The 22,611-nt window shown below is 43.2% G+C and overlaps 1 protein-coding gene across 6 annotated transcripts in view; it reads right to left on the bottom strand.

Moving 5' to 3' along the window:
• The window catches only part of KIF1B (kinesin family member 1B), a 96,818-nt gene extending 76,597 nt beyond the window's left edge, over nucleotides 1-20,221 (bottom strand). For 3 of the 6 annotated variants that reach the window (XM_056508203.1, XM_056508206.1, XM_056508204.1), the window contains exons 1-3: nucleotides 19,550-19,807; nucleotides 14,257-14,437; nucleotides 939-1,015 (exon numbers count right to left, since the gene is read on the bottom strand). In XM_056508203.1, the coding sequence (XP_056364178.1) occupies nucleotides 939-1,015; nucleotides 14,257-14,362 (183 nt within the window). In that variant the 5' untranslated portion in view covers nucleotides 14,363-14,437; nucleotides 19,550-19,807. Of the gene's footprint in view, nucleotides 1-938; nucleotides 1,016-14,256; nucleotides 14,438-19,549 lie in introns of all 6 variants that reach the window. The other 3 variants (XM_056508205.1, XM_056508207.1, XM_056508209.1) reach the window with 2 other exon arrangements.
• Between the last annotated feature and the right edge of the window lie 2,390 nt (nucleotides 20,222-22,611).

The following is a 22,611-nucleotide window of genomic DNA, read 5'->3' as shown; positions in this document are numbered from 1 at the left end:
ACAGTGACAATGTCACTGCATTGTTTGTGAGTGTATCTTATTCTTAATCTAGCATTCTCTTGCTTCCTGAAATGTTGCATCTTAACATTACCTGCTCCTGAAATCAGGACAAATTTAGCTGTGCTAACATTCTAACGTCGGGATCAAGATTTTATCAGCCCTCTTCTGTTCCTTGATGCTGCTTATCTGCTAGTTTTCATGCATTCTGTTCATAATGTTCCTGGGACTGGGCTATAATCAACTTTCATGCTGTTCTGAAAAACTCAGTAAGAGAGGCAAGTATTTTATTGTGAAAACAGTCTCATTGACCACACATTTGCTCAGAAATATTAAGCCTTATTTCACGATCCAACTTACTAAAATTAGTCTTAGAGAAATGCATTATCGCTTCTTTCAACATCTTTTAGAAAACAAGGCAGGGGAGGAGGAGGAGGTGGCAGAACAACACAGTTCTGCAGGAGAACAATTCCTGGAAGTCGGTGAGAGTTTAACACCGATTCAGAAGGGTGGGGCACAGGAGCTGGATGAGAATTTACTGCTTTTGCAGCTATTGGAAACAAGGATCACTGTTCTGCCTTTTCCAGATATGCCAACAAAACGCAGATCACATGTCCTTGAACTGTAAGAACACGAGCCACTGCCATTTGTCCAAGAGGGAAAATGAATTAACCATGGCATATGCACATCCTTAAAACATTTAGAACTGAACATTGTTGGAGAATATTTTCAGTAATCTTTCAAATATTTACAAGTTGTTTTAGCTTTCTGCTCTCACCCAAACAGGGAAACACAACATACAATGACAAGCTTTCAACCTGAATGTGGGTGAGAAAGACTGTGTAGAAACATCTGACAGGTGGCATATCAGAAGAGAATGTTAAATTCTCTTCTCAAACAGCAACAACAACAAAACCAGGTTTTCTTGTAAAAGCACTCACCGATGTGTGGGACCAGTAAGAGTAGTCAAAGCTGAAGGACTTTGGTGCTTCCTTAGGATTCTTTGGGTTGATAATACCTACAGGAAATAAAAATCAAACTCTTAGCTAACTTGGCACTTAGGAGCATAATTAATAAGCTGGCTGACCCACAGTCTGTGAATCTGAGTATTTAAAGTTGCCACACGAAGTAACAGACTCACTGATTCCTAATACTATTGTTTCTGTAGGATTCGTTTTAACTAAGACAAGAAAAGATTCCTAGGAGGAATATGCTGCTGCTTAATAGAATTCTGCGTATTCCACACAGTCAACAAAAGCTTTCCTAGATACCTTTAGGTTGGTGGGTTTAGTACTTGAGTTTTTTTCCTTCCCAGCAGCAGCAGTGCTGGTATAACCTCTGCCTGCAGGGGAGCCATGCACAATGAATGCAGCTGTCACTGTAGTGGCACACACAATGCCTGCAGTCTCTGCATTCCAAGGAGGGGCATTTATAAGCACAGCCCTTGTTGAGAAGTAAATCTGTACTGCTTCCTTCTTTCTGATACTACAGTGCTGGGAATACTTAAATCTACTATTTCCAGCAGCCGTTTACAACACCATCTGTGTCAGAAGGACTGTAATAAAGCATAATCCTGAGGGCATTAGATAAACCACCCTGGATTTACACATCTGCACCTAAAGCAGTCATATGCCCTGGGAGTGAGACACTAACTGTGATGTGTGCAAATAAAGTCCACAAGGAAATAAGCCATACAAAGGTGTCAGCAGTCTTCCTGGGGATGATTTACATCCTGACACCAGACATCCTAGAAAGAAGATGCTAATTTCTCACATATTCTGCCAGTTAGCTTATGCTTAGGGAGATGGGGGCTTCTCCCTCTCAGCTCTTACCATTTCAAACGTGATATTAGCATCTTGTTTCACCAAAATCTCTGAAAATGTGGTTACAAGATCCCCATTAAAATCAAATCATTCCTCTACCAGATGCTGTGTTCCTGAGCAGGGCTCCTGTCCAAAATGAGGGTGTGCAGAAAAGATCACTGTCAGCACTGCAAATAGCAACAGTTGCTACTCTACTGCTCCTGGCCAGCCCCGATTCACTTGGATGCACCTTGTGCTGACATTCTTGCCTTAAAAAAGCTGACAGACATGCAAAGCCAATGAATTATATGAACCAGGACAGTATCAAATTGCAAAAAATGCTTGTGGCTTCGGATAGCAACGCAGGCATCAACACAGAACAAACTGTAACCTAAGCAATCATCTATGGCTTGGGCTTCCCTCTGCTTTGCCTGAACAGCAGTACAGCTCCACTCACACTATGTCACCTAAAGACAGCAAAAAACAAACCTCAAAGACAACTCTCTGCCCAAATTTAAATTAATTCTCTCCTTCCAGAGTATTCCAGACCGCTATAACTCAACAACTTCTCATTTCTCGTTTTAAAATTTAACATCAAAGCTCCAAAAGGTAAGGGAGACATAATGCCTTGTACCTGGAAGTCCCCACCCAAAGAAGCAGTACAAATAACAGAAACTCCACATTAGTGTCTGAAAAAGCACTACAAACTTGCCATTAGTTCACCTTTCTTGTTTCCAGCCTGAATCTGATCCATCACACCAGAGAAGAGTAAAGTCCAGGCTCTCTGATTTATGCAAGTCATTCCATTTGGCCCATTTTTTTTTCTGTTTTTTAACCATTGTTGTTATTATTATTGTTACTGCTATTTTCTCAGACAGACTTTACTCAGCCCTTCACACTGAGTTCTATGTCCAGCTCATTATTTTGAAAAGCACTTTCTAGGATGCATGTTTTTGCAAAGCATATCTTGAGAAGTGTATTAGGAGAGGGAGTTTAACGTGCAAGCAAGCAGCTCTGTCAGAGGTTGGGAATGCAGCTGCCTTGCCAAAACCTTTCACTGCAGCACGAAAGGGTCAGAGAAAACCTCCCAGCTGCCAGGAACTCTGCATGCTGCCCCTCAGCACCATGATCCAGACACTGCCTTTGCACTCAGTTGCTGGGGCAAGCCTGAAGTCTTTTCTTCCCTATTTCTGTTTCTTGCACACAGGCTACTTCCTCCATTTTCAGAGTCATTGCTTTCATGGAATTCTCAGTCTACAAATGAATCCAGCAGAGCTGACTGGATGAGAAAAGAGAAGATTTCAGCTGGACTGAAACTCTCTCCATTTGGGGCACGGAGCACCAGGTGGGTGCTGTCTGATGTGGTCTGGGTTTAAGACCAGTGATCAGGCAGGCAATAATGTGATTAAAATACCTGGAAGATGATGAGGCAGCTAAGAAACCGGGAATTCCAGCTGAAATAACTGACCTCACTTGAAGGTGTCTATTGCACCAAGCATCATCTTTGGAGGGACAAGAGAACCCATGAAATCTAGCTACTTTTAATGCAAGCTAATGGGTTTTTCTGAAGAAATTAAAAGGCTTCTTATAGTACAGGTAAGCTTTATCTTAAAAGTTCATGTGCCAAATTGGGAAAGTAAGAAATGGCAATGCAGAAATTAGACTGAGTTGGCAACACTGATTTTGTGTGCCATGTTTCTCAACCTGCTGTGTTTTCCACTGAACACAGAAACAAATTAAATGAAAACAGAAAGAGGGCTGTTTCCAGTGTCTCCAATGCCCACAAGAATACTAACAGCTTTCCAGTTACTGTGTTTGGTTTTTACACCATGCAAGGCCACGATGAATTACCTCAGTGAATCATGAAATAGGTCGTCATCTATCTCCTGTTCCCACACAGCCTCAGCACACACTAATGTGTTTAATTACAGAGCCTCAGGAAATGAGAGAGGCAATAAGGCAGACAACCACAGCAGGAACACATTAATAGTCTTTTTATCTTACAGAATAAATTTGTTTATCTGCTATTTCAAAGGTCCAATGTGGCAATTAACTCTTCTGTTTGCAAACTGACACTGGTGCTTTGTGCTGCAGCTATAATTAGCAGCAGCATGGCACCACAGCAGCTCTGAACGCTGCATTAGGCAGTTTCTGAGGAAACCCCTCCTGCAGGCCCTTTGCCTCACCAAGAGTCACTTTATTAGCTCGTGGGCCACTGGAAGGGATCAGTGCAGAACTGCTGTCTGCTACACCACTGCTACTGAAACAGGTCACACCTGAACCCCAAGGAGAGGAGGATAAAACAAGCAGAGGATAGTATTTCTCTGCTGCAGTGCCTGAAACTTCTTCTGGGATCAAAGCAGGAACCACAGCGGGGATTAATTCCCATCATTTACCATTGGAATGGAAGGCCAAAGAAAAAAGCAAGGGAATGTTCATGGGATTAAAATATTTTCCACAAATCATTGATTTGGTTAAGAGAGAAAAATGCCCATATTATTACTTTTCTTTATTTGAATAATTAATTTCTGGAAATTTTGGATAATAAGCTTCTCCTTAAGAAATAGTATTTAGATCTGTTTTCTACCTTTGTACACATGTAATTACACGTCATAAATTGAGACCAATAAAAGCACACTGTGTGAGCAGCTCTGCAGCAGCACCCACTGAAGCAGCTGATCCAGTTCCCACTGCCATGCCCACCAGACTGCACTTTAAAGCTTTGTCTCCCCTTGCAGTTGTTCAGTGAGCCAAGCTCAGCCACCTCACACCACCCGAAGTCTCTCTAAGTAGGAGGAATTCACATGTTGTCTGGAGCTCAAGCAATTTAAACAATTCTTTTCAGCTGCTTAGCTCTTCAAGTTTGGTGGACTTTTTGATACTTGTAACTACAAACATTTTGTATCTTAAAAGGTAAGGAAACACATAGTTTTAAAAGAAATTTCTTTACTCCAAATAATCTAAATTTTTCTAGTATTATATAAGGCCCAAATACTGATTGGTCCTTGTACAGGACAAGTGCATAGCAGGAGCAGCACAGAGAAATAAAAGGAGAAAGCAGGAGCACAATAAATGAAAGAATTATACTTTCAGATGTGCTCTGCTAACAGTAACAGACTAATCTCCACAAAACATTTGGATTGTAGCATACCCTTACTTAAACAGGCAACTTCATCTTTTGGCATTTTTATTTCCACAGTCCATCCCACTTGTTCCTTAATTAACATTTTACACACCATCCACCATCTGCTTTATCAGCTAGCACAAAAATAACATATACTTTCAACCTTTCAAATCTATGAGCTCAAATTCATCCCTAGTTTTTAGCAAACACTCTAGCAATACTTGAAAGACCACTATTGAAATAGTACCCATATATTTAATAATATGTATTACATTGCATTCCTATTGTCATTCTGGACATCCAAATTTTTTGCCTTATAATCCAATTTTCATTTCCGAAGCTGAAATTCAAAAAGCACAGGTCAAATATGCACTTTGCTTTAAAATTATAACCAGAGTGTGGAGCACAACTGAGAGCTGATGCAAAGTTAACATCTTCCAGGGCATTTCCAACTGGAAGCAGCATTCTGTCTTCTCACTCCTTTCTGAAGAAATGCAAACACATTCCCACTTCAAGCCTTCATTTCTGGACTTACACTTCCAGTCTCCTTTAAATCTAACCAAGTAAACAGACAGTGGGAAGCCTACAAAGTGGAAAAAAAATCCACAAAAGAAAGGAAACTCAGCCAAGATCAGTCCCCTCATTCCATTCCCATCTACTGAGCCACATAAATATTTTTGCAGGCACAAAGAATGACTAGAAGTGCTTCTTAACCACTCCAAACTCCTATCAGATTGTGACACTGCATTTGCAGCCCAAGCCTGATCTCTTCTCATCCCAGCCAGTGCTGCTCCTCAGCATGTCACAAATTTGGCAGATGAGAAATTATCTGCAGTTCAGTACCTGGGGATGCTGAGCACACACAATTCCTTCTAATAAGCTCTTGGAACACAGAGGCAGAGTGCAAAGCACTCTAGAGATGAGAACTGAAATGATTCTCCTCCCTCCTGCATTTACAGTGCAGCCAGGGGATTGGAGTGCCCAGGGTCAGGGTGCAGGGCTGGCTGCCAGCAGCTGTGGCACCACTGCTCACCCTGGGTGCTCAGAGCTGGCAGCAGTGCAGCCTGTTCTTCAGCAGCACCGCTGCAGCAGTACAACCTGTCCTTTAGCAGCAATGCAGCCTGTTCTTAAACCAGCTCCACTGCAGCAATGCAGCCTGCTCTTCAGCAGCAGCACTGCAGCAATGCAGCCTGTCCTTCAGCAGCAATGCACCCTGTTCTTAAACCAGCTCCACTGCAGCAGTGCAGCCTGCTCTTCAGCAGCACTGCAGAAATGCAGCCTATCCTTCAGCAGCCCCACAGCAATGCAGCCTGTCCTTCAGCAGCCCCACAGCTCAACTGGGCTTCAGGCCAGGATTAGCTGCTGTGCAATCTGTGCTAGACACAGGGGTGCAGGGACAGACACACTGAGGGGTTTCTATAAAAAACAAACAATTCCTAATCAGAAATGAAAGCAATTATGATGAAAGTCGAGTTTGGAACTGAACAAACCAACCTCCCCAGATTTGTGCAGCACAGCCTGCTTTGTCCTTAACATCTGCCATCCTCATATTGTACCATAACAGGCAATGCCCAGGGCACAAAACCTCTTTAATTTCTACATATGAAATAAAATTAGATTTCTTCTCTTCACAGAAGCCTCAACAATTCTCCCTGTGGCAGCATTATTCTAGCCCAAGCACACATTCCTACCAAACGCCACCACTCAGAGGTAACAGCTAGCAAGAAAAGCACTGTCTTTACTTTTGCTCTCCCTAATCATTAGTAAAGGAATAGCAGACACTTTCAAAAATCATTCTGGTCTCGACAGAACTTTGGAAGGGGCAACTTCTGGGGGAGAGGAAAAATACAAAATAATTAATTTCTATACCTTCTTCAAACTCTATTTGGAACAATATAAGCAGTAACTTATTTATGTTTGAATAAACAGTTTATCCAATGAAAAAATCTGGAGCTTTCAGAATTGACTCACAAGACCAAATTAACATTAAATACAGAGTTTCTTAAAAGACATGGGTCTGGAAAATATATCTGTACCATCTGTAGACTAGAATGACAATGGGAACATGTTCCTTACAGGGAGCAGGGTGGAGCAGGCATTCTTTATTTGCTGGAACGTGAGTAACACCACAAAGACATGTTTAATACAGGCCTCTTTACTGGGCATACGCTGCAATCATGGCCATAGTGCTTTTATAAGACAGACTTTCAGGCTGTTATTAGAAGAGATAAATGAAGGGAAATGGACACTTCCAGCCCATGAAGCAGTGCTGGCTTTTCAAAGCATTGTTTGCATTTTTCAAATCACTAAAAGGGAAGGAAACCAAGTAGAAGCTAAGAACAGCTCATTTGGAATTCAAGCGGATTCTCTGCCCAGTGTGGAATTTCAGCCCTGCACTGGGAGAAAGGTTGGCTGGGGGAGGGAGGAGGCTGAGCAGCAGCAGAGCAAGGCCAGCTCTGCTCCCAGAAGCTGCTGGAAAGCTGCTCTCATCCTCAGCTGCTCTCACAGATCCAGGAGCTATAAATACCAGCTGGCCAGCTGGTGTTCTTGGAGCACAGCACACCACAGGCTCTTGCAGCAGGCATGGCCAGCCCAGCCCAGCCCAGCTCTCCCTGGCTGCAAAGTGACCCAGAGCTGTTCCCAAGCCTGCATTGACAAGGGTTACCAGCACTGTCCTGCTGCAGAGGCACCAGAGGTCCCAGGCCTGTGTGTGGGGCTGCCTGAGTGCTCTAGCTCCATTCTGGCCTCCTGCTTTCTGCCTCTCCATTTTTACCTTCAGGTACATGCCAGCAATACATCAAAAGAACACCTCATAGCATGGTAGATTCCATGATGGAATCTTGGGAAGCCAGGTCTTAAGGATTTCACTCCAGTACTTAAATCAGTTTGTCAGTTCTTAAGAGTGGGTTATCTCTGGAAGAATTTGTGCAGTGAATGAAAATATCAAATCCTTAAATAAATTCCTATTAACAATTTCCATTCTCTTTACTTCTACCTGCACACTAGAAGGTGACAGTTTATCTAAGTGTTTGATAAAAAGAATCACCTCTAGAGGCCTAGCTCTGTGTCAGTGGGCACTAATTCTCAAGGGGAAGCATTTCACTTGGAGAATCACCACTGACAGAAACTGCTCAGGATTCGTTAGTGATAGCTCTCTGCTCTAGTTCCATGCTAGCTCCATAACATAATGTAGTCTAACTGTATTTAACATCAGCTGGAACACCTCAGTCATCATCCCACAGTCTCACTCCAGAACCAGCATTTGCATCTCTAGCATTTAAAGTTCATTAAATGTTCATCTTCCCCCAGATCCCCAAAGTCATCTTCTAAAATTTTTAACAGTGCAGAATTAACACTTCAAGCTATTTTTATTCAATCCTGAGAAAGGCTTTAGAAGGAAAATCAAGCACCTAAAAGGTCCACATTTTTATTTCTTCTCCAAAAAAATATTCCAGGCTTGAAGCAAAACATATGAGCTGTCAATATTGCAGGGTATTCAGAGACAGTGACTCAGACAGACTTGTGGACACAGAATCCCTAATGCTGCAAAACACAGAGAGCTCCAATGCCCATACTGCTAACAGGGCATCAGAAGATGGAGTAACCTCTGCTATTATGACCTCTTTGACTTGTGTTTCAAACCTCAACCACAAGGCATTCAGGCACCCTCCATGTGACACCACTTATCTCCCCATAAACAGCCTGTTTTGATAACACACCCACCATGAATGCACTGCAGAATTATCATATTGGACCAGCATTCATTTAGCTTGCACCACCAACAAGGATTTACAGACCAGAAAAATCAGGGTAGGGGTAAAGTGACATTCCTGCAATGCTGCTTATTTTCCCAAGACAACCTCATCATGCAAGATACAAGTAGAAAACACTAGAAAGAAAAAAACAAACAAACAAGAAAACTAAGCTGTATGCTTTAAGAACCAATGCTTTTTGCCAGGCACAAGGCATCAGGCATCTAAAATTATTATTTTCATAAGACAGACTGCAAGTCAAAAGTATACCAATAAAAGATGGCTGAATTATTGATGAGGTTACCTTACTCTATGAACCTTTCAATCGTTTTGACTTTTGTATTATATTTCAAGTACTACTAATTTAGACAAACATGTAATAAATCAAAAGCCTTTCAAGTTCAGTCCTGCTTTCCCACCCATTTTTAATTTGCCTCAGAACAACTGCATAAAGCAGCACACATCATAAATGAAAAAAAAAAAAAAAGTAAAGAAAAAACCAAAACAAAGGAGAAATTAAAATTAGATGATTCAGTATTAGGTGTTTTGTTTTTTAATTTAAACCTTTTAGTCTAGATCTTAGGTTTATACACCTTAGGGAGAAAAAAAAGCTAAACAACAAAACAAGCATTAGAAGAAATACATTCTTTCCGTCCAACCTGTACAAATTAACTGCAGGATGTCTTACCAAGGTTTTCTGATGCCAAGGAAGCCTGATGAGATGCTGACATGTCCACAGCAGCAGCTGGGATATTGCTGCTGGCAGCACTTGGCCTGTTTTAATCAACACCCACCACGCTCAGCAGCCACAACAGAAGCTGCCAAGGTTACAGAAAGAGAGAGTCCAGCTGAGGTACAATGCCAGCAGCTCAGGGCTGACCTGAGCACCCAGCTGCACTCAGCCCTCCCCAGGTACCTGCACTGGGCAGGGGCATCTCTCCACTGCTGGTGTTTATTGAAACCACAACATGCAATCATCCCAGAGGAACTGGGGGCTCAGAACTTTGGCTTACTGTCACTTGCACATACAAGATGCTAAACCCTATTTTCATTCATCTAGTGCACAATTAATTGCAACAGACACATTCCAAGTAGGACACTTCCTTATTTCCTTGCTCTATTTTTTACACACATATTTAGATTTTTAAAAGAACAGCCTGCTGGGCTCTTTGCTAGTTATTATTTATGTCTAAATGCTGTCTTGTAGCTACTAGTTTGCATCTCTGCTTCAATTTCATTTGTTTTTATTTATGCATTATTTATTTAAAGGCCAGATTATCAAATCACTTCTACCAAAAAACACAAAACAAAGAAACCAACCAACGAAAAGAAACAAACCAAACCAAAAAATCCCTCAAACAAACAAAAGCCAAATCAGAAAAAGCACAACACTCTTGGACTCTTTAGGCACAGAACAGCTTTTTTCAGCTCAATAACCCAAGTCAGCAGCTGCCAATGTTTTTTATATTTGTTATGTTTGAAAAGCCCATACAAGAATGAGCACAAGAACTACTGACACACAAAACACTCTCAGATCTATAGCTCATCTTTCATGTATTACACTGCAGAATCTTTTTTCCCACTCACCACAAAAGCAGTCATTAACTGGAATAAGTAATTAATACATTGTGGGCAAGATGCACTGATGTAAACCTTTCTTAACAAAAATTGGAAAAAGCAGAAATTAAAGACAAAACACATTCAATCTAGATATGCTGAAAACCATGATCTACATTTCAATCATTAATTTCAAAAATCCACTTGTAAGTCTGGCCATGATGAGCTACCTATTCAGTAATTTAAAGAATATACCCTTCAGAACAGAGCTCCAAGTGAAAACATCATTTCAGCAACTGAATTCACTTGCTTAGCAGGTGCTTTTGAAAACAAAGCTTATGTTTCTTAGGATGATTTCTAAGTTACAATTATTTAAAAAGATGGCCTTTTCTGAAATTAGTCCCACTCAGTTACTGTTTTGATGGAGTTTTGTAATTACTAATTTGACGGTGACATTACTTCTTCTTTGGAAAGTATTTTGCATTCCCAAGTTAACTTAAATAGCAGAATTTTACAGCTTCTAACTTGTCCTGTCTCTGAGATTGCTCCATTGCCTTCTCTTCCCCTACCCCCACTCCTCCTGTGTCCACTGAAGAACTTGTGGCAGTATCATTCAAATAGATCCCATCTGCAAATAGAGATGATCCCAGCAGCCCTGGCCTTCTGCCAGATTCCAGCCCCTTAATGCACTCAGCACATGTGACTCCAGCTGAACTGCAGAATCTCTGGTTTGAAATGTCTATTTAAGACATAAAGACTGACAATTTAAATGCAAGATGCATAATAGTAGAGCAGACAAAAAAAAGGACAAAGAATATGTTTCAAGTACTGATTTCAAAATTTCCATATTTTGCATCCTTCCAGCACAGAAGTCCCATTTACTCCAAAGAAGTGTCCTTAATATTATGGGTTAAAGATCTTACTATGGATTCTCTCTTTCTGAGATTAAGACATCCCTACAACTGTGCTCAGCTGCGCTGTCATTTTTAAACAGTGAGAAATGATACAACAGAGACCTACTGTGAATCTTGATTAAAGGAGGAAAGTTGAAGCCAGGTAGGATAACAAGTAAATTCTGTAGGAGTGCACAAGCAAATGATGATGTTTTGCTTCCAAGGCAAAGAACTGTGTAACAAAATCGAGCATAAGCTTTCTAACCCAGAGGACGTTTTGCTATGCTGGCAAGTACCCTGTGAATGACAGGCAATCCCCAAAGCCCTAAACAGCCAAATTCACACAAAAACTGTCAAACTAAAGCAGCATGTCAGGCAACAACCCTGGTGGCATTCTGACCTCAAGAACCTATTCCATTATGTATGTCAAAAAACACTCCTTTTTTCACACATTCATCTAGAAGTATTTATAACCAAAGTACACCTGTCATACACTTTATCATCTGTATCTCTATACAGCTTTCCTTAACATAATCCTGAGCACTTTGCCTCAGTTTCACTGTAACGCAGTGGTCTCTGCCAACACATTTACACAACGCAGACTTGCACAAAGTTTAAATGCAGGACCCACAAAGGATCTGCAGAATAGCTCAGTCAATCAATACACACAGAATTAAAGTTTAAATAATTGTCAAAATCCCTTCTTAGCTATCAGACTTCACACTGACTCATCAATCCGGTATCATGACAGTGCATTAGGCTTTAATTCCAAGATAAGGGAACTTTAACTGTCTTGGAGACTTAAAATAGTCACTACTCAGTGTATCACCATCCTCTCAGGTTTGCCTCCTGTCAACTTGATCAGTGCACAAATGAAAAAATAACCTTCTCAGAGACAAGATATCTAAACCTTGATCACTTCACTGGCACACTGGAAGACGTGAAGAAGGAACTCTAGAGTTACTACTGAATTCCCTTTATTTTCAAATTGCTGCATCAGATAGTAGCCTCAGATACACTAATTTCACTTTATGTGCTCAGCTTTTAGTCAGCAAGTTCAGACCTTAATAATGAGTTCAATAATATAACTGTAGGGTTGCAAAAAACTGAGCATCGTGAAAATGAAAGAATCTTTGGCAGAACAGCACTTATCTAACATGTAACCTAAAAGCACACCAGCTGAAGAATTTCAGCTGCAAGTTATGTGTATCAAACAGCTTGGTTAGGAAGATTCTTTGGAGAAAAGATTTTTGCTGGGTTTTTTTCCCCACCAAACAATGCCTTATTCATATCCTTTATTATACAATCCTCTTCTGTTCAAACTACTCCTCTGTCTCTTGCTTTCTTGTATTTCTCCTCTAAGAGGGAAATACAGGGAAAAAAAGTCCCACAGATTGTGACAATATTTAACTATTGCAACTGATGGTTCCTTCCCACAGCCTGTAATGGCCCCGATGACTTAAACCTGACCATCTGTCACCTCACCCAGCTTGATCAGAGACACAGCATTCAAATAAAAGGCTGCAGATTAGAACATTTCAGAGTATAAAATAGAGCAAAAGAAGTAACTTCTATAAAGACATTTCCAATTAGATACATCTGAAATAATTTTCTCCTTTTGAAACCTGATGTAGTCTCTTGGAAATGTGTCACTGTAGTGCAGCTGTGGCATTCAGCAACAGAACCAGTGTCTGGCCCAGGCCTCATCAACTCAGACAGACAAGCTGCAGACACTGACTGCTCAGCCTTGCTGCTGGGCCACAAACAAGCTGCTGCCACAGGCTCCTGCAATTCAAACACCTTAAGCATCTGAAATTATTGCTGTGATGAGTGCACCAAGAAAAGCTGTTACAGAGATACTCAGTGGTGCTGCTGGAGCCTAGAGCTTGGTGGCATTTCCATAACAAATGTCCTCTAGTGAAGTCTACAGTTCTTCCATTCTACACTGGGATCCAATGATGGGATACCAGCACCTGTTCTACATGAGATGACTTCAAACCCCTCTCACCTCTACCTTAAATGGAAATTTCAAAAATGTTTCTTTGGGTGGTATTGCATGTAAGGTCTGAAGATAACTTTCTGCACTAAAAAACAAGCTCTCCTCTCTATGACAACTCTCTTCCAATGAAACCATAAACACTATATAATTTAAGTGACCACAACCAGGACTTAAATTCCATTGCAGAAGCACAGGCAGGCTGACATACAACCTTGGCTAAAAAAAAAAGGGAGAGGCCTGTATGAAGCCTCCTTTGTATGAACAGGCATGAGTAAACACTCAAGTAATCAGACAGCAAAATAACTCCATGCTCTTGGAGTGTTGCTTCCTACAGCTGCAGACAAGATGGCTCTACTTGATTACCTAACAATGAGAAAGTGCCCCAAGAAGAGCAGTTGGTCTGCAGGTGAGGAATGCCACTCCCTCAAACGCTGCCAAATACTGCCCTGACCTCAATACGAAAAACAACCAACCCAACAACCAGAAAAGGTGTGCCCACACACAGTTTCCCACAGAACACTGTCCTCCAAATCACACCCACAACAATTATATAGGAAGCTTAACACTTCTAATAGGTTAAAAAATAAGATGATTTTACGTAGTCTGTTATTTTGCTGTTGTTTAGACATCTGCTCTGGAAAGCAGATACTTGATACCCTTTTCATCTCAGCTTTCTCACCCAAATTATGTTCTTAACCAAAAGCACATACTGCAGAAAAAGCACACCAAGAACTAAAGCACCAGATCTAGGCAGGACTTAGACCCCCACAATTATCATTGCTGGTGGTCTGCAATGTATCCTTGTATCTGTCAACCCACATGATATTCCCAAACCCTGAAGCTCACAAAAAGGTTTTCACTTTGGAACTCCAATCTTTCTGTAGAATTTTCAGATCAGCAGAACTAAACACCATGAACAACTGCATAAAAATCAAAATATTTGTGATTTAGACTTTTTAGTCCCCTTCAGAGATCATCTAGTTTGTAATGACAGCCTCAGTATATAAGAGTATCTAAATGATTAATTCTAGATGATACAATGTGCACAGTTCCCAGTGTGACAGAAGAAAATATTTCAGTAGGAAGTTTGGGAACAGAGAAAGACTCCCTTACAAGATGAAAACAAACTTACTGGTTGAATTGCCTTGCATCTGGATGATACATTTGGACTCTTTGCTGGTTTCTCGGGAATTGAAAGGCCGGACCCGAACAGCCACCTTCACTGAAGCCCCCGACATCCTGGCTGCTGGTAGTGCAGTCAAGAAGTGGAAGTGAACAAGAGCCTTTCAAATTATCCTTCTTGTTGGTGTTTTCTAGGGAGAAAAACATCATTTAGTTATTTACAGCTGTGGTATCCAAGATGTTGATAAAATTAGGAAGGTTCAAAGTTACTTCATAAATGCAATTTCAGCTTTGCAAATCACCCTCACTTTCCCCCAAAAGGTGCCACCTCAAAGCCAGAACTGGAAATACACTGATCAGCACCTGTTCACTGTCTCCCTAGTCAAAAGTTTCTGTCACCTGAAGCGATTTTTTTGAAGTGTACAAATATTTGTTTCTCATACAATTTCATACATTTCTTTTCTGGAAGAAAACCAAGTATTGGTTTTCTTCCAGAAAGTAAGGATGCCAATACCAAAATAAGTATCTGGTTACAACATGTGTTAGGCTTAACCTAACAAAGATAATTTTAGCAGTAAAGACACAGCTACTTAAATTTCATCATGAGGCAATGGCCATATACCCCATACCCAGGTTCTCACACTGCCAATCCTTGCTGCCACAAGGCTTTAGCAATAGTAATAAAACTTATTCAAGTGTCATGGGCCACAACACATTGACTTTCAATACACATGACTCCAGAGAAAAGGGTGTACCCTTAAAGAACCCCTTGCAGTCCTGGGAAAGTCCTCTTCTCTAAGGAAATAACAACTCATCAACTACTTGTATATCTGCTGATTAAAGGATATACTGTAGGGAAGAAGAGGAATTGAGAGTTATTGCCTTCAGGGTAAATAGTATTGTCTATGTTCAGGCAAATGTCCACCATTAAATTCCTCTCCATTATCAAAATACTTGTTCAAATCCTACCACATCTAAATGAGGGAGCACTTTCCTTGCAGGAAACCATCCCTGAAACTGACCCACTATCCAAACTTCAGGGCGTGTCCAAGACACGGCTGGAATGTAGGGTTACAAAAGATGGGTTTGTGTTGCTGTCAGCCAGCCTCCTCCATTAGAAGAAAGGCTTCCAGTTGGTCCCCAGCTGAGGAGTTTACCCTACTGCCACAGGACACAGTCAGTACTGAAGTACAACAGCCTCAAAAAGCAATGATTCAAAGAATAAATCCTACTAAAAAGCTCCTACCCTTGGCTAGGAAAGCTTCCACAGCCAAAACACACAGAACCTGGATGACTAGAGTGAGAAAACATTATTTATGTTTGATTTATCCTTATGCCCTAAATATCTGCTATGGCCACTGCTGAAGAGAGGATTCAGAGCTGGATTCATCCTTGGTCTGATTCAACACAGGCATTTCTAGACTTATCCCGGGCAGAACTCAACTCTGCTCAGCCATGCATCCAGAAATCCTGACAACTCTTCTGGTTACCAATACACCACATATCTGGTTAAATGCTCATTTCAGGGTTGTGATCACAGAAGTACAAAACTCACTAGCAGGTCTAAAGCAGAAGCATTTCAGCTCTAAATTAAGTTCCACACTTGGTAAAAGTACTTATACATGCTTAATTCAAGTTATGACACATTTTCCCACAGTACAAGAAGTCTTTAATAAAACTCCAATACTTCATTAATGCCATCACATGGTGAAGGCAATTAAATCACTCCCCCAAGTAGAAGTAATTTAAAGTATTCCTTATTTTCGCAGGTACCTGAGGTATCTCATCAGACTGAAGGAATGTCTTAAGGAGCAAGCCAACTGAATCTCAATGTCAGTGGTACAAATGGTTGCTCAAACTGGTTGAGCAATGATTAATGACACAGCCACACCATCAGCTCGGGGTTACGATGGAATTTTAAGAAGCTTCACTAAAATCTTGAACATAGAACACAGCAGAAAAGTCCTGGGAATGAATTCACATGATCTGGGCTGTTCTAGAAACTGCTTCACTTCCTGTGGCTCAGAGGTGCCTGCTTGTGTGGAACAAAGTGTCAAACACACGGCTTCATTTTTAACAACTTCTCCCCAGAACCCACCCAGTGGATCTGGGCTCTCCCTTCCCAGCAGGGCCCTGGCACAAGGAGCTGAGCCCCCCCCAGCAGAGCCAGGTGAGGAGACTAATCCTGAATACTGACACAGCCCAGAGCTGTTATTTAACTGACCCTGGACATTGCTGCTGGAAGCAGCAGTGCCACTGCTCATGGCCACAGCATGCTGTTTGTGGAACACAGCATGATCGTCTGCCAGGTACAAAACATCCACTCTTGTCAACTTCACAGTGACACAATTCACTTTGTGTTCTTATAATATTGGTTATGGTATGTAGGGGGCTTGTTTTCCCTTCTTACTGTGGAGTCCCACAAAGAATGTTTTTCTGATGTTTTCATAAAAACACCTCTCAGAACACTGCATTAATTTCTGCAGATACATTTGGGAAGCTGGCAGAGTGGGATGAAAGACTCATCTACTTTAATATATATATATATATTAAAAAATATGTTCTCAAGTACCTCTAAACATCATATTCACAATAAGCAAGCATGAAAATCACACTTGCAGAGACTCCATATGCACTATCTAAATGCCACACTTGTTTGAAACACAACTGTGAAGAGACTCTCACAGAACAGATCACAAAGTCACCTGCAACATGAAAATTTAACTGCTGGACTTCTGGGGTTAGCAATTTTTCCCAACCCTAACTTTTGTGCTGACGGAAAATTAAATATGGTACAGTTTTAAATTTCTTTTGTTCTCAACTCTTCTATTTTCCATAGCTGAAGTAAGCAAAACACGTACTCGTATTTGCACATGGATTTCGGATGCTTTGAATATCAATTTCCTATGCAAGATTTAATTTTCATTAAAAAGAAAATTAACCAAAACCAACACAATTTGCCAAACTTTCCACACATTTAAGCTGTTGGGCTTTTGAGGGGTTTGTCCACTTACCAGTAACCTTAAATGGTCATAACAATTTATAAAAGCAGAATTGCCCTCATCACACAGAATGGTAAAAAAAGCAAAATGAGCCCCAAGTTACACAGCATGACAGATAATAAACTGCAACTGGCTTTTCAGGGTTCATATTTACCAGTAGTACCACTTCCTGCTACAAAATGCTGACTATAAAGTGGAAACGTAACTTAAAAAGAGAAAACCAAAACATGCAATTCAGTCTGTGGTACATATTTAGAAGAACAATATTCATAAAAGACAACTTTTTTTTTAATGTTCATTATAGGCTTAGAAGGCTGCCATCTATGCTAGAATGAATCATCTCCCTAATGCCTTGGAAGGAATCTCCCAGCTGTGTCTCTCTGAATGTCCAATCTGCATGAATGCAGTCGGGAAGCAAGAAGGGAACTGTGTGTGTGTGTGTGTGTGTGTGTGTCTCTGAGTGATATCCACTGCTCCAAAACAGCTGGTAGGTGACACTCGAGTTGTTCAGTGAGCTTCAGCAGCAAAAAGCAAATCCTACATTCTAGTTTTACACCTATTTGAAATTAAGATATCCACCCTGTGAGTCACAGAGTGAGATTTTAATATTAAACTGTGTCATTTAAAAAATCATCTAAATATCTTGTCTGTTTACTGGTATTCAACCTGACAAACCCAATTGTGTTGTTGAATCACCTTCACAGGCTCAACTAGATATGGGCCTTCACAAAAATATTTGAATAAACATTAAGACTTGAATACTTGGATGTATTTGAAAGTTTTGGCAAATCAGTTTTTATGTCAAAATACAAACACATTGCTATTTACTTAAGTGAAGTTAGAAGCAGAGCAGGGATTTAGATTCAAATTATTATTTATACATGCAGAGAAGTCTATAATAAGCTCCAAAACAATGTTCCAAATCTGTATCTCTGCATTAAAAAAAAAACCCCAAAAAACCCAACAAAAACCAAACTCACCACATTTCACAAATAAAGAATCACTTTTATTTAAGATAACCAGTCATATACCAAATAACTGTGTCATATCTGCATATAACAGAATGTGCTAACTTTGAAGCAAAAAAATGGTTTGTAACTTATTCAGTGCGAGAGCTCTAAAAGAATTAACAGAAGGGCAGAGATTAGCGCACGGAGAGTCGGCAGAGCAGCTGTTTGGGGCAGCGGGCCCGTGTTTCTGAGCACGGGGCCGCAGCAGAGCCAATTTTAGGCGCCGCACGAAGCTGGGGCAGCGCTGCCAGCGTGATAGCTCAGCTGAACTCACACACGCCCGGCTATATCGGGACCAAGTGGAGATGCCAGATCGAACAGCGCTGCACAGCTTGGCCAGGCACCGAAACCCGATCACATGCACATGGCTATTTACCAACAGCGGATTGTGCAACGGCAAAGAGAACTGAGCTAAGAAGCAGCTGGAAGAGAAAAGAAATATCCTTTAGAATTTGGTATGAAGATATTTACATTCCGGAAAGCAGACAAAAATTCATCACCGCTTCTGGCGAATTCTGCGCTGCAGGCGATGCCCGGGAGCGCCGGGCCCGGCCGAGAGCCACCCTCACGGCCCCGGGATTGCCGGCTCATCCTCAACATGGCTGCTGGAGCTGCCCTGCCTCACCCGCACTGGGCACCGAGAGCCGCCCTGCCTCACCCGCGCCGGGCACCGAGAGCCGCCCTGCCTCACCCGCGCCGGGCACCGAGAGCCGCCCTGCCTCACCCGCGCCGGGCACCGAGAGCCGCCCTGCCTCACCCGCGCCGGGCGCCGAGAGCCGCTCTGCTGCTCCCGCAGCGCCCCGCCGGCCGAGCCCCTCCCGAGCCAGAGCGGGCCGCCTCCGCCCCGGCCGAGCTCCACAGGGGGAGACGGGCGGCGGAACGCGGCATCCAGCCGATGGAAAAGCCAGGGAGCGGTCGCCCGCGGAAAAAGGAAGGAGGGAGAGGAAGAGAAGGAAGAAAGGGAAGCGAGGGCAGAGACGGAGGGAAGCGTCCCAGGGGACGAGGAGATGGCATCGGGCAGATGGCAAGGCCGAGCGGGGCCCCAAGCCTTTGCGCCACTGCCCTGACAGCTCCGGGGTATCCAGTGCTATGCATCCATCCATCCATCCATCCATCCATCCATCCATCCATCCATCCATCCCCCCCCGCTCCCGGCCTCAGCCCACCGCGGGGCCCCACAGATGCGCACGGCAGCATCGCCGCCTCCCCCTCCGCATTACGGCATCAGCCGCCACACCCGCCCCGCTCCGGCCCCCGCCAGCGCCGCAGCCCCTCAGCGCAGCCCCCTCACCTGGCGCGGGGTGTCCGCGGGACGCGGGCGGTGCGGAGTCAGCAGACGGCAGGGCAGCGCAGCGACAAAAACCCGGCCATCCCCATCGCCGCCTCCAGCGAGGCCGGGAGACCCCCCCGCTGCGGGGAAAGGAGCGGGAAGGGCGAGGGAGGGAACGGAGGGAGGGGAGAAAGGGGAGGGAGGAGAGCGAGGCCGTGCCGGGAGGAATGGGCGCCGCGCTCGCCCCAGCACCGCTCCGCACTGACGGGCCGCGCGCCAGCCCCGCGGGGGGAGAGGCCCCTCTCCGCCAATAGCCGAGCGCAGCCCCGCCCCCTCGGCACAGCTCGCCAATGGCGCGGAGCGGAACCTTCCCCCGCCCTGTCAATCACAGCCGCTGCGCCGCCAGCGCCGACTGCCGGTGCCCGGCCGCAGCGGCACCGCCCTCCGAGCAGCGGCATTGCCCTCCGAACAGGACCCTCCGCCGCGCGGGGAGGCGGTGCCTCGCCGGCTCCAGCCAATCAGAACTCGCGATGCAAACACGTCTGCGCCCCACAGCCAATCGGGAGCGGTATCGCAGCACCGCCCTCCGCTCTGCGTCCGTGCGCGCCGCGGCCGCCCGCGCTCCCGAGCCCTGAGTGGGGCGCGCGCTGGCGGCGAGCACAAAGCGCGGCCACCGCGTCATGGGCGGGGACACGGGCCGGGAACGGCGGGGACACCGCTTTATATGCGGGGACACGGGCTGGGAAGGGCGGGGACACCGCGTTAAGTGCGGCAGTGAACTCCCCAGCTCCCGACTCCGGGTGATTCAGTGGGATTTGCATCCTAACCTGAGGGGAGGGATTAATAATCCTTTCTCCCTCCCTCCAAAACGTTTCTTGAGCAGCTCGAGTCTTTTTTTTAGACCTCATAATGTATTTTTAGGCAAGTGATTAAATTTAGTCAATAATGCTGTATTAATTCTCATATTTTCAATAATTCCATGCATATTGTCATAGTAAAATTTAATTTTTGTGGCAATAATTCAGCTTTAAATTCCTCCTTATCATTAGTAATTTGGTAATTTCTGCTGTTAGAAACTGGTTCATGTTTAAGCTTATAAGCACCTTAAAATCATGAAATGCCTTAATTGCATCTACTTTATACACCATCATACACAAACTGGATTTAAGGTGTTGAGAACATTCAGGACCTGAGATTTCTAGTTTCAGAACAAGGTTTATTTCTGTTCACAGCCTCCTGGCTATTAGCTATGTTAATCTCTGCAGTGTCGCTTCAGGTTCAGATTTTTGGCAGAATGAGTTATTTTTTGCTCTGTTTGGTGAAAAGTGACTATTTCCCCTTGCCAGTCTCATCTGCAGTTATGGCAACAAAAGGCTGAACAGGAGGCTTAGGGAAATATTGCCACAGAAACACCAAATCAAACACAAGCGGCTGTCCTATGTCCTAGAAAATACCTACATCCTATTGATGGGACAGTTCATTTAATGGTGGTTTTGGGGTGGTGTAACTGTGTTAACTTCTGCCTAGATCTATGGAGAATTAGGTCGGCTATTCTCTGAAAAGGGCAAGAACACCTCAAAAAAACCCTCAAACCAGTTTCAACATCTCCTGCAAACTGCCCAGACACTGGTGCATGCTGTAACCCCCATGGCAACTGACACTGTGATTGATTTTACTTCAGCAAAGTTTGTGTAGTGTTTCCTGGGAACAGCAGTTCCTGCATCAGCCTAATGCCCAAGTTTGGGGAGTGCTCACACACAACAGCTCCTGCACGTTAATTCCACCCTTGGTCACAGAGTCCTGAAAAAATCTGCTAGAAACAGGCAGAGGATGCCAAGTTACATGATGAAAAACAGCAAGGGCAAGAATGTAGCAATTCCTTGCATTTATTAGTAGGGAGGAAATTGGTTGCTGCAGTAAGATCCAGCCCCTAAAGCAGGGCAGGGGCAGTGTGTGCTGGAACACTCCTGGGGCTGCTGGAGCAAACTCTGAGCAGCGCGGGCATCCTGCTGTAACAGCAGCAGTGACAGAGACCTCAGCGGGGCCTTACATTATATAAACTGTGATACAGTAGAATCAATTGGCCTCAATTGTATTGCTACAGCAGCAGTGCTTGCCCCAGGAATTTCTCTAGGCTCTCTGGTGAAGCTGGAGGACAAGGAGAGAGCAGTGCTAAGGAAAAATGCCAAGAAAAGTCACTTTGTACGAGTTAGCCATTGCTGGGTAAACCATCCCCTCTACATTCTGCACACACATGGACGTGTAAAAATCCCTCCACTGATCATTTCTGGGACCCCCAATAAAATCTCTCTGTATTGCAGTGAGGTTACAGTTGGACTGGAAAAGGTAAATGACAGATTAGTGAGAGGAAGGGAAATCACCAAAAACTGCAGGTAGCAATTAATTAAACTAAGAATTGTCACACAACCAATATGCTTTGTGGGAGAGTGATTTTTAATCCAGTTTCAGCTTTGCTTTTCAGACTCTCAGTCCACTATCCACCGAAAGACAGGGGTTTGATTCAGTTTTGTGGCCAGACACAATAGAATTGCAGCTTGTGTTAAAATACATTTCATTATTCTGCTCATGAATTTGGGAGAACACTTGTCTGAGCTCACACCTTTGAAATACTCGATACTAGTTGCCCAGATAAAATTGTTTTGGCCACTTATGTCAAGCTGCAATATCTGCATTGACATGTTTTCAGATGATAGATGTATGCCATAATTAGACAAAACATTTCAGTAATGCACTTTGCTATTTATATTCCTCAGGTCAGTCTGACACAATGGCAGATAAATGTAAATTCAGATTCTGAAGGGCATTGTGTTGATTAAAACATCCCACACCAAATGTAAATATTTCTATGTCCTCCTGGCAAAACCCAAAACTATAGAATTTTCTTCTTATAGTCTGTCAATAGAAGCAATATACGATTGTAGAAAATAAAAAAGAATGTGAAGCCATAGTTTAATCATCCTCCAGTAAAAACATATTCACTACTGAAGAGCTGTACTTCATCAAAAAAGGTATAAACCCTGGGATGTTCCTAGAGATTTCATGCAATAATTCTCACCGATGAG

The sequence above is a fragment of the Oenanthe melanoleuca genome, chromosome 21 (assembly GCF_029582105.1).
Source record: "Oenanthe melanoleuca isolate GR-GAL-2019-014 chromosome 21, OMel1.0, whole genome shotgun sequence".
In the NCBI taxonomy this organism is placed as follows: Eukaryota; Metazoa; Chordata; class Aves; order Passeriformes; family Muscicapidae; genus Oenanthe; species Oenanthe melanoleuca.
This window is presented reverse-complemented; position numbering and strand designations above follow the sequence as displayed.